Raw genomic sequence first — 12,444 nt, 5'->3', positions numbered from 1 at the left:
AAAAAAGCTCAAGAGGGAGATATCGTGTTTCTCACGACTTCATACACACATCGATTGACACCGCACAGTCGATTCGTCGCAACCTCAAGATGTCGAAAGTCTCAAGGTCGGCTCTGTGTGTTCTCTCGCTGTCTGAGTTCTTTTTACTTTTCGTCATTTTACTTATCTGTTTTCATCACATGACTCACAGAAGGAGTTGCTCAGATGCAGGTTCTCGATGTTCAGTTCGAAGCTCCATTCTGTTAGCAGAGCGTAGTCGAGGTTGAGAAATACGAACGCATTTAGTTTCATGCATGCGGGATTGGAGGAGTTCAGGCCCGTTCTGTTTCTCGCTCTCAGAGCTCCCGCCCGAGTTCGCCAGCGTGCCCGTTTGTCGTCTTTGTTCTTCTATCCTCTCGTCTCTTTCACTCATCCTCGCGAGGCGTGCTTCCTGTCTCACCGACAGACTGTGTTTTCAAGCGAACTTCGTACGTCGTCGTCTCCTCTCTTCCTCGTTGCTCTCTCCTCACCTCGGCCATTCGCCTCTCTCTCCGTCTATCGTTCAGGCGAAGTTCCGGACTTGTTCGACTCAACGGAAGAAGAACAACTTCTGCATGCGCTGCGCCGCCTCGGACCCGCTCCCGCCACGGCAGAGGCCGCCTGGGCGCCCGCTGACACCCTCGGCCTCAGCTGCCCCGGTTCAGAAAGCTTCGCTGTGGCCTCCAGACTCCCGGATGGATGCACACCTGGCGGCTCCAAGGCCGAGCGGTCGCGCTTCGCTCAACTTGTGCGTGAGCGTTTCCACGTCGTCCTCGCCATTTCGCCTGTCGGCCCTTCCCTCAGGTGAGTGGAGGCGAGAGGAGGTCTGTTTTCGCCTGCGACGAAAGCAAGAGGGAGGTTGCAGCGCGGACAGAACTCCACTTGTGCAGCGAAACTCATGCACAGATGATAAACGACACAGCAGGTGATCTGAATTCGGGAGCTTGACCTGGAGCCAGTTCGCCGTCTGCTTCGCTGCACAAACAGACCGATACCTCGCGATTCACGGAGAAGGATATGCACTCAGCGTCTCCTTGGGTGTGTTCTCTGGGAGTCAAAGCAGCGGAGGCGTAGTTGATCGACGCACTGCAGGCAGAGTTAAAACGAGGAAAAGCGACGACCCAAACGGACTGTCGAGCAAAGAAGCCCACATTCATGCACTCCCATTCGCGCTCTCTACACACACACCGAAACATGTAGAACAACCTGGAAAATTCCAGGTTGCTCGTGGAGAGGAAAACTGTGAATGTGCGCGGGAAGTCACCTTCCCAAATGCCTCAAAGAATGAAGAAAAGCGGACAAAGACATGTATGCATCTACATATATAAAGACTCACAGGTGCACACATATACACACAAGCATATAGGTCCCTACAATCAAGAAACCGTGTAGGCATTTCGGCTTTTGCGGGCGTGTACATATGCACATATAAAACAACACATACATGCATATATATATATATATATATATATATATATATATATATATGCTGATAAGCACAGTCACATGCTACCGACATCGATTTCTTTATTTGTTGAGGTTTCGTGTATCTAAAACGCGCATGCAGATCGGCACTGTCAGACACAGTCTCATCTGTCAACGGGATGTCTTCGACTTGGTTTAAACTTCTTGTTTGATGCGGCTTTCAATTTCTCCCGTGACCCAACGATTGCCCAGGTCCCGCTGCCGTCAGTTCCCTGGACTCCGAAGCTGCACCACTATCGACTACTTCGATGCATGGCCAAGGGAGGCTTTGCTCTGCGTCGCCAGACATTTCTGTAGCGCGCAGCCGGACCTCATTGCCCCCGACAATATCTCCACACTTAGCGCGTAATCGTCTTTTACACAGCACACATTAACGCAGTGCAAATATATATATATATATATATGGATGTGTATGTACTGCAGAGGTACACAGATGTATTCGTATATATATATGTATATATATATATATATATATAAGTATATGTGTCGCGTTGTCTACTTCTCCACTGCAGCCATTCAGGTAGCCAGAATAGTAGGCATACACATACATATATGCATATGCAGACATTTATAGTTGTATTTGTGTGAATACTTGTGTATGTGAACGTATACATATACATATATATATATATATGTACATGTAAGAAATGCATATATATATATATAGATATACATGTTTGTCTATGCTTCGTTAATGCATACGTGTTTCAGAACAGCAGTGTCTGCACCACCGAATTCCATCTGTGATGTTTCAGCAGCTGCTGCACGCAGCAGGCGACAAGGCTACGATTTCTCTTGTCGCTCTTCGGCTAAGCTGCGGGCTGTTCATCGCACCTGGACATCTGGTCGTTCACTCCCTCGAAGACGTCTGTTTCGTAGATGCTTCCTTCGCTGAGTTTCCTGATGATTTCAGAGTCTCTGCCGATTTCCACGCCTACGCGGTGGCGGCACAGGCGGCGTTTTACGAGGAGACAGGACGTCGGGTGTACACGACAGGAAGCAGCTTCGTGGACTTTCTGCAATGCTATCTTCACCTTCTGGATACTGAGAGGGCCGCCATTCGTAAGGGCGCTCCAGAAGAAGAAAAGGACAGCTGTTTCTTTTGCTCTCCTGTCTGGTTTGCCTTCTCTGCTGTTCGTCTGAAGCCAAGTTCGAGAAGGGTGGTTGTCGAGAGCCTGTCACAGAATTTTTTCGTGACTCATAAGAAAGACCCACAGAGAGGCGTACACTAACGCAGTGGAGTTGAGGTCTAACTCTAAATCTCCTGTGATCTATGAACTGCAATCCAGTGTCTATGCAGATATGAGACGTATACGGTCATCGAGGTTTCGTTGCGGCGTTTCTTTCTTTCGACGCCTCGTTCTTCCACATCCACCTGTTGCACCTTATCGCATTCTTCGCCTTCTCACCTGACGGCCCTGTCAACTGTAAACGCTTCCCCTCTCTGCGCCGTCGCCTCCCCCTCCCGTCGCACCTTCTGCTCCGCTCTCTCCACTTGCTTCTGCATCCGCGCCGCCAGTTCTCTCTCTTGAGTCTCCTCCGTCGATCGCCCTGTGCCTTGTCCGTTCTCCAGAGGAGAGAACGCGCCACTACCGCAGAGGCATCTCCCGCCTGGAAGCGACGACGAAGCTGGTTGAGCAGCTGAGGGTGGATCTGCTCAAGTCTCAACCTGTCCTGGAGAAATCGACTCGTGATACTCAGCAGTTGATGGCTTCCCTTGAGCGCGACCGCCAGGTGAGACTTGTAGCTCGCCGAACGTGGATGACATCCACCCGCTTCCTAAAACAAATCCTCTTTCTCACGCCTCGGGCGAGACTCGGAGTCTCCGAGCGAACGAGAAGAAGCCAAGGACTAGTGCGCTCAAGACGAGACACAGACGGAACCGCTCCGTGATGTTCTTCGAAACCACAGAAATGGCAGCACACCACACCCGTCTCTGAATTCCGAAACGAAGGCGATTTGTGTTGTCGTTCTCCACATCTCCTCTCTCGCTTCTCTCGGTCGCTCTCCACGAGAAATCAGCAAATCTCAGATCCTGGTCAAAGTACCCCAGTCTCTTCGCACTTTCTTCTTGCGTCTGTCCGCCTGTCTCCCTTTCTCGGGAGACGAGAGCTCACGCAGTCGCTTGCGTATGGAGACAATTATCTGGATGTCGGAAAACGAAGTCGGCGTCAAGAGCCGTCCTCACATGGTATCTGTCTTCGCCGCTTCACCTTTGTCCCGATCACGTATCTCACAGAGGGTCTCCCTCTTCTTCTCGACACCCTGTTATCTTTGTCTGTCTTCGCTCTTGGAATACCTGGAGTGCTTCGAACTCTCTCTCTCGGTGAGGCGCGCGATCCCAGTGCCCGCCGTTCCTTTTGTCTCCTTTTCGTCTTCCTTCTGTCTCTTTTTCGTGATCCTTCTCTTCCTTTGTCGTGTTCCGCCACCGTCTCCCCTCTCCCCAAGCGACGCAGATCCGCAGCTCTCCTCTGCGCTCCGTCTCGGGTGCTGTCTCCGGCCTTCAGCGAGCAGACGAAGCGGAACGCGTATGCGCCGCAGAGAGGCTCGCGGCGGCTGCGGCGCGGCGTGAGGCACAGGGCATCAAAAGCGACTGCGAAGCCGAGATAAGTCGCGTGCTGCCGGAGCTCGGTGCTGCGCTGAAGGCCTTGGACGCTCTTGACAAGAAAGACATTCAGGAGCTAAAGTCGTTCCCGAATCCGCCTGCGTTGGTTGAGACAGTGCTTCAGGCGGTCTGTCTGCTGAAGGGTCGAAAGCCTACTTGGGAGGAAGCGAAGAAACTCTTGAACGACACAACGCTGCTGCAGCAACTTCGCGAGTATGACCGCGACCATGTGCCGCCTCGGCTTCTCGCGCAGCTCCAGAAGTTCACCAAATTGGAAAACTTCACCCCAGAAGAAGTGAAACAGGTTTCCAAGGCCGCCACCTCGCTCTGCATGTGGGTGTGTGCAATCGAGCGATACGCCGTGGTGAGAAAGCTACGGAAAAACCAAAGTCGAGGTGTCAAGATGAAAGAATTCTAGCGACCCAGCATGCAGCGAACAGCAAACGCTCCTCGATCGACACATACCATCTTCTTGACATACACATAAACATATATATATATATATATATTGATAGATATGGATAGATAGATATGGATAGATATGCGTGTGTATGCATGTATGCGTTTGTACGTGTATATATAAAACTCGATGTCCGTCTCTATGTGTACATGTACTCCTATCTCTACGAAGATCTCTATATAGGTAAAGGTATAGGCGCCTTTACACTCTCTCGGATGAGTGCTCGGTGGGATTTCGTCCAGTACGTCTGATGTTGGAAAAGAGGCCGATGAAGGAAGAAAAGACTTCTCTTGTTTCCGGAAACCGTAGAGTCTCCTCTGCCGGCAGCCTGGCTGAGGTCTCCAGCGGAGACGCTGGGTTGTTCACTTCGCCGTGTTGTTGCTGAACGCCCAGAAGAAATTGAGACGCACCCGACAGCGGATCGTTCAGAAAGCTGTGGAGTGACTTTTGTTTGCTTTTCCGAGGTTTCGTTTCTCTCCGCTCTCGGGCCGCTCTCAACTTTCCTTACTGGACGGGTACACCGTCGACCGCTCGAGAGTCGCCAGTTTTCAGGACGTTCTTCACGTACCTTCGGCAAACACGATCTGTCTATATTCTTCTCCAGAAAATAACCTTGCTTTCTCTCCTGTCTTGAGCACCTCACCGTGTTTTCTTTCTTCTTTGCATGCGTTTCGTTCCCTAGGTCACGCGTGAGATGGAGCCCAAGAAAGAGCGGCTTGCTGTCGCCGAGGCCGCGCTCGCAGCCGCTGAAGAGACTCTTGCGGCGAAGCAGGCCGTCTTGCGGGAAGCGCAAGAAGGGTGAGGAAGGAGAGAAAAAATGTCTGACTACAGAAGACATCTAGGAGTCCATGTTTGAAAGCACATAAACAGAGACACTCTCACGCGAACTCCGATACGAACTTGTTGAAAGCAATCAGCGCTACTGTGCGACCGGTTCGTGCCGTGCTTCTGAACGTGATCAAACGAGACGCGACCTCCATCCTTCTCCGTGGTTAGATGCTTATTTCCTTCCACTCTCTTGTTCTCGGGTGACTCTTAGCCTTCATGAAAATAAAGTATTAGGGTCCATCAATGTAACGATTGACAGAGAAAACGCTCTTCTTGCTCTCCCACTATGCGAACGAATGCAAAAAAGGCAACCGGATGTACTTGGGACATCGACTGTCACTCCGATGAAAAGGTCATTCTATCGTTATTGCCGCACACCACCGCCGCAATGGACTGCGTGAGACAGCTGAGAGCGCTGGATTGCAATACTTTTTCCTCTCCGCTTCTCCGGCAACATGCTGCAGAATTCACCAGCTCGAGAAGCGAATCCTCGACTCCAAAGCGCATGCAGAGAAACTGCAGACGCAAATCACCGACACACAAGTCCGACTCGCAAGAGCAGAAAGGCTCATTTGCGCTGTCTCCACAGAGGCCGCGCGCTGGGCTGAAGAAGCACGCCTTCTCGACCAACGGTCTGAAACGCACTCTGGAGACATGCTTCTCTCCGCAGGTGAAACTCAAATATACTCATATATATATATATATTTATATACATATATTTATAAATGTGTGAAAATGGACGTACATATATATATATATATATATAAAAGAGGACCTACGAAGTTTTTGATATATATATATATATATATGTGGGAGAAGCTGAATAATCTTAGAGTAGTATGTATATTGGTACAATCATGAGCTTTCCCGAATAATTATAGGTACGTGTACGCGTGTGAGAGAACCCATGTAGACCAACATAACTATGGAGGTATATGACCTCAACTAAATAGCGTTCTACGTATATGCATATATGTATATGATGTAAGATAAATATACAGAGATTCACCGATATATATGTATGCACATGTACATATATATATATATATATACATACATATGCATGTCTACGGACACATTGAGTATTTGTGTAAGTGTAGAGGTGCATAAGTGCCCCCATACACTTCTGTGAGAGCATATGCACGAGAAATACTTCTGACCGATGCATGAAAGCCTTTGCATTTGCATTCCCGGAGGGCGGCGAAAACGGAGAAATCGGCCTGTAGTTGCATATACTTGTGTATATATTTATATTGGGGAGTGAAGGGGGTATCGTTGGGGGTATGTCACTCATTGACTCCTTTTTCTCCAAGGTGCGAGAAGGAAAGAGACTTCTCTTCTTCTCTTCCTGAGTTTTTCGTCTCTCCTCCTCATTTTTTCTCTCTCTGATCCTGGCCTCTCTTGGAATTGTTGCTACACGCTTCCTTCTCTCCGTACAACGACCGGCGCCTTTCGATCTCAGCGCTTCTTTATCGGCTGCTCTCTGTCCTTCACTGTCTTCTACTCTGCTTTCTCTGTTGGAATCTCGTCTGCTTCTTCCATCTCTCCTCGTCTCAGCGTGTCTGTGCATGCGCATTCTAGATTCCCTCCCTCACTTGCATCAGAAGCCGCGGTCGCTCTCTGTCTTGCATTGACTTTGCTCTCGTATTCAGTTGGTTCTGTCGCGGAAGACGTTCGATGCCTGTCGCCTTCAACGAAGAACTGTCTCCGTTTTTCTTGAGAATCAGTTGTGAAAAAGACAAGCCTCGTTCCCTCGCGTGCTCTTTGCAAAAGTGTCTCTGTTCTCCCCTTTCTTGTTTTCCTTCACGTTTTCGCGTCCTCCGCTCCGACTTTTTCTCTTTCCTCCGCGAGCTTTTGTTTTCCTGTCCCCCGTTCTTTTCGTCCGCTCTCCGTTCGCTTGCTGCTCTCTATCCTCCAGTGCTTTTCTTCGCCTGCGCGCAGGGATGCTGTCGTACGCCGGCCCGCTTACGGGTGCGTGCCGCAAGAGTTTGCTGGATCAGTGGATAGGCAAGTGTGCCGAGGCGCTGAAAGTGTCTGCTCCTTTCTCTCTTCTCCACGCTCTCTCGAGTCCAGAGGAAGAGAGAGAATTCGTTCTCCAAGGACTACCGGGGGATCGCCTGAGTCTCGAAAATGCAGTCCTTGCAACGCGCTCTGCCCGCCGCCATCGGTGGCCTCTCCTCGTCGACCCTCAGGGGCAGGCGAGAAAGTGGCTTCGCAACACATACTCTCTCTGGTCGTGCTCTCCTTCTTCTTCTCCTTCTTCTTCTCCTTCTTCTTCTCTTTCTTCTTCTTCTCTTTCTTCTTCTGCCTCTTCAGGTGGATTTGGGCCGTGGGGTAGAGCAAGGCATGCGCTGGGTTTGAGACGAGAGAGGGGGAGACAGGGGGACGCAGGAGCAACGCTTGCGGGCACCGAGAGCTCCTCGAGAGACGCCGAGCGATTCTCTACGAATCCGAGACCGTTCTCGCCTCCAGCTTCTTCAGACAGAGGAGGAAAAGAGCAGATGGCCCAGCCGACCGCCAGAGGGGCAAGGGAAACCGGAGCGCATTTCCTTGGAGAAGGCGAGGAAAACAGCAAAGGATTCGACCTCATGTTGAGATCTGATTCGCCGTCCTTCCTGGATGGTCTCGCAAATGCCGTCAACATGGGAGCTCGTATTCTCGTCGAACTTGCAGATGACTTCCTCGACCCTGCAGTCGGCCCTTTCCTCGCCCAACCTGTAAGGCAAGAGGAAACGAAGGATAAACCGACCACGGTGGTTGCCTTAGTTCTTCAAATTCAAAACGGGGAAAGAAGTGAGGCCGATTCTGTTCGGCTGCTACGCGCAGGTTCAAATGTGACTCCAGGGTCGGGTGGTGGCTGGCTTTTCGCAGCCACCGCACATGGTGTGTGTACGGTACCCCAGGGACGATGCACAATGACTGATGTGCGTTGGGCCGTCCCCATCGGTTGTGTCCACGCGGAATATATGGATTTCTGCTCTCACTGGTGCGAACGGCGAGGGCGGCCTACAGAGCGCAGGAACCCCCAGACAGCTCGATTCGTGATGCGTGCAAAGTATTGTGGAGCAAGGGCTTGGTTCGAGAGAATGTAGACAGGTCGAAATCAAAGGAAACAGAAGCAACTGTGGCGGTGGGGTCAAAGTGGCAAGCCTAGGGAAACAACGCACCCAGAACTCCCCTTTCAGAGCGCCAAAGCTCTCAATCCTTTTTTCTGCTCGCGAAGGCACTCCTTCCTCTCCCCTCGTTTCGCGGAACCGTCGTTTGTCAATCAAGAAAGTCTTTCCGATGCGCATGTCAGCATCCGCAAAGCTCGACATGCAGATTTTGCGCTTTTCAGAGCATCTCTGAGTACATACTGGGGTCACACAACGACACGGTCTCCCTCCCCTTGAACTGCTGTCCTGAGTGCCTGCTGAGAACGCCACACGGGGGGGGGGGGGGGGAGGCAGCCGAGAACAGGATTCGGGTGCATATAGAAAGATACCTCAAACGGAAGTTGGAAACCGTGTGTGGCTTCCTGTCTCTCTCTGTTCACTCTTTTTTCCCCGTCTCCTTTGTTTGCTTGGTTCTTTTATCTAGGTTTCCTCCGCGCCTCTCACGCTTGCAGGGGGGTCAAAGGTCGCGTGGAACCCCCACTTTCGTCTTGTGTTTGTGACGCCGCACGCAACGCCTTCGTTTGGGCCTGCAGTCTATGCGCGGGTGACAGTTATCAACTTCGCCATAACGCCTGCAGGCCTGGAGGAGCAGTTGCTGATCGAAGCTGTGAAGCAAGAGAATCCCGAGCTCGAGGAGCAGCGAGACGCCCTTGTCGTCGCAATCGCAGAAGACACGCGGCGAAAGCATAAAATTGAAGAAGACATTCTGACGGTGCGCCGGAGGAACGCCCGAGGAGAAAGCACACTGACAGCATTACCCCGAGATAATGCAAAAGTATCTGTCCAGCTACAAAACAACGCCACGCACTTATCACATACACCGAATCAGATAAACTCACATCGACATGAAACGCATATATATACATATATATATTAGACAGATAGATATATAGATATAGATATAGATATAGGTGAGCATGAGCATGAAGCTCATGTCCGTATACATGTTGACCGGTAATATGTATATATAGACACAAATGTGAATCAGCATGAAGCTCCTATTTATTGTCACACGTCGGCATGAAACCGTGCACGCTTACAAAGGAGCTCGTTCTCCGTGTCTCTTTGGTTCACTGCATTCAAGATTCAAATGCACTTCTCGAGACTATTCGTAGATGTATTTTCTCATACAAATATATACACGTATATATATATATATATATATAGATAGATAGATAGATAGATATATATAGATATAGATATATGTTCACTCCTTCACGTTGTGCTTCCACTTGTATGCTGTCCACTTTCCTGATCTTTCCAGCTTCTTGCCGGGGTGACAGGAGACATTTTGGTGGACGATCGACTGGTTGATGTGCTGGCGGCCTCGAAACGCATGTCGGACGACCTTCGAAAAAGACTGCAGGTTGCCGAGGAAACGACGCTGACACTCGACAGAGCAAGAGACCTCTTTCGAGGGGTTGCAGCGCGCGGAGCTCTTCTGTATTTTGTGGTTGCTGCTCTGAGTCGCCTCAACGCGGTGTACAGACAGTCGCTGAACGCCTTCCTCAGAGTTTTTAGACACGTTCTAGAAGAGACGCAGGGAGAGGTGAGGAGTTTTGTGAAAGCCGCGAGAGCGATGACGAGCAGCCGTCACTGAAAGCTACAGAACGGAACGCTGACAGACTTTTCGAGCTCGCGTCTCCACCAATAGAGGAGCGTGAGCGACTTCGAATCAACGGGTTCCTCGTTGTCACGATCTTCGACAAAAGGCGAAACGACCAGCAAGGAGAAAAGGCGACGCCAGGAAACACTTGCACACAGAACGGAACACACTGGACCTGTGCGGGCGGCCAAATAGAGGAATGCATGCACATATCCCTGGGGATAGACAGAAGGCGTCCACCTCGAAGTCTCGCAGAGAGTGAGGGGATGTCTGCGAAACTGGATATAACTTTTCAAGTGTCTTTGGAATATCTAAACAGGCAAGTGCATCAGCCGCTATATCTTACCCTATATATATATATATATATATATGCATCTGTATATATAGAAAGATATATGCATAGATATGTATATATATGTATATGTATATATGCATATCTATGTATTTATATTTATAATCAGTTTCTTCTGTTTAGCTTGTCTGTTGTCGTTGTTTCACTGTCTTGCTTTACAGAAGGGCAATGTCGCGCAGCGCGTGACCGTGCTTCAGCGAGAACTGACTCTCCAAGTGTATCGCAGAACGTGCCATGGTTTATTCGAGCGACACAAGTTCTGTTTCGCTTTTCTCCTCGCACTCGCCATCGACAAACGCGGAGGCGTCGCTTCGAAAGAGGCATATGATTTTCTTGTTCGCGGATGCCCGGCGAGTGACGATCTACATGCGCGCGTGAAGGACGTCGCTCGTGTACGGGAGCCACAAGAAACGTAGAAGGAAGGACGTATATGACACGCTCCGCAAAAGCCGACAGCGAGCGAGGAATGCCTTCCGCGATAGAGAAACGTTTCTCGGAAAACGACGAGATACACAAACCCGCAAGTGACACTCAGGGATTCATTTTCTGGCACATAAAAAACCTTCCAGCTTCTGTCCATGTCCGCATATAGATCCCTGTTGTCGGGAGGGGGCGCTTAGAAGTGACAGATGTGCTGCGGAAGGATCTGTGAGCCTCAACACTCAAAACTACACGAAATGCAGCAGCAGAAGAAGAACGAGTGAAAACTCGAGAGACTTCTTCGGGCGGCGACCGCCTGCTAGTTTCGTTCCCTGCAGAGTCTGCAGGAATGACAGAAGAGAGCTCTCGCGAGATGAGCAGTTTCGAAGAGAACAAGAGGACATTTTCAGAGGGAGGCACGAGAGAGAGCGAAGCAAGGCCTAGGCTTTGTAGACAGATCACTGAACTGTGGAGAAGAGAGAAGAAATAGAATTCGTAAAGCTCTCCGCGTCGCAGCTGGATGCCCTTCCTAAGATTCCATGCACGGACACGCGGACATACGAAAACATAAGGAAAAAGCACCATTTCCAGAAACTGCTGCCGTCCCTATGGTGGCCCACGGCTGTGTGTTTGTTCCTACGAAAGGGTAAACTGCATAGACTTCGTAGGGGGGCTCAAGGGAAGGTCAGGGAATTCATCGGAGTCGACTTGACCGACCTTGTCACACAAGCATTGATTTGTATCGAAGAACGCCACTTTGCTTTCGAACTCAAATGCGTTATGCGAAGATCAGGAGGGCCGCCTCCTTGCTTCGACTCGACCTTTCGATCGAGTCCACACCGACGCGCAAAGTCCCGTTTCTTGCTCGGGCCGCTCCGGCCTTCTCTTCAGGATCGTCGTGCAAGTTGGCTAACAGAGCAGAAGTTACAGCAACTCGTTTTCCTCGACAGCCTCGGAGGGAGCTTCGCAGGTCTGCTGCATGCCGTGCTCGCCACTCCGGAAGCCTGGCAGCGCTTCGTCGACTCGGATTTCGACTTCTCTTCTTCTCTCCCCGACGGGTTCGAAGAGACGCTCACTCCCTTCCAGGCCTTGCTGCTCACGAAAGCGCTTAGGTGAGCCACGATTCGGAAGAAGGAAGGAGGTCTGGCTGTGGACACCAGTCGCATGCATGCGTCAGGACGCGAGTGTCAGAGCTCGACGACCAATGCAAAGAGACAGCAGAGCGACTCGCTAGGCCGCCTTCATGCACCCCCGCTTGTCTATACAGTCATGCATATAACGACGCAAGATTATGAGTCTCACATGCTAACGTCAGCGTGTCGCCACACACCAATGAACGAGATACTGCATGGACGTCTATCCAATCAACCAGATGCATCTGAATACATATATATACATATATACATACATATATATATATATATATATATATATGTATACGCATATATATATATATATATATATATATATATATAGAGAGAGAGAGAGAGAGAGAGAGAGAGAGAGAGATGTAGA

The 12,444-nt window shown here is 50.2% G+C and overlaps 1 protein-coding gene across 1 annotated transcript in view; it reads left to right on the top strand.

Moving 5' to 3' along the window:
* Positions 1–12,444, top strand: part of TGME49_230830 (ATPase family associated with various cellular activities (AAA) domain-containing protein) — a gene marked incomplete at both ends in the record, with an annotated part of 42,128 nt that overhangs the window by 21,568 nt on the left and 8,116 nt on the right. The window contains 13 exons of the mRNA XM_018780274.1: positions 546–649; positions 746–822; positions 1,696–1,848; positions 2,417–2,565; positions 3,077–3,237; positions 4,011–4,472; positions 5,251–5,366; positions 5,861–6,066; positions 7,338–8,113; positions 8,976–9,263; positions 9,816–10,100; positions 10,671–10,901; positions 11,821–12,041. Coding sequence (XP_018636868.1) covers positions 546–649; positions 746–822; positions 1,696–1,848; positions 2,417–2,565; positions 3,077–3,237; positions 4,011–4,472; positions 5,251–5,366; positions 5,861–6,066; positions 7,338–8,113; positions 8,976–9,263; positions 9,816–10,100; positions 10,671–10,901; positions 11,821–12,041 — 3,229 coding nt within the window. The remainder of the gene's footprint in view (positions 1–545; positions 650–745; positions 823–1,695; positions 1,849–2,416; positions 2,566–3,076; positions 3,238–4,010; positions 4,473–5,250; positions 5,367–5,860; positions 6,067–7,337; positions 8,114–8,975; positions 9,264–9,815; positions 10,101–10,670; positions 10,902–11,820; positions 12,042–12,444) is intronic.

Source organism: Toxoplasma gondii, chromosome VIII, assembly GCF_000006565.2.
Source record: "Toxoplasma gondii ME49 chromosome VIII, whole genome shotgun sequence".
Taxonomy (NCBI): domain Eukaryota; phylum Apicomplexa; class Conoidasida; order Eucoccidiorida; family Sarcocystidae; genus Toxoplasma; species Toxoplasma gondii.
Note: the sequence above shows the minus strand (reverse complement) of the source record. Positions and strands in the feature narration are given on the sequence as shown.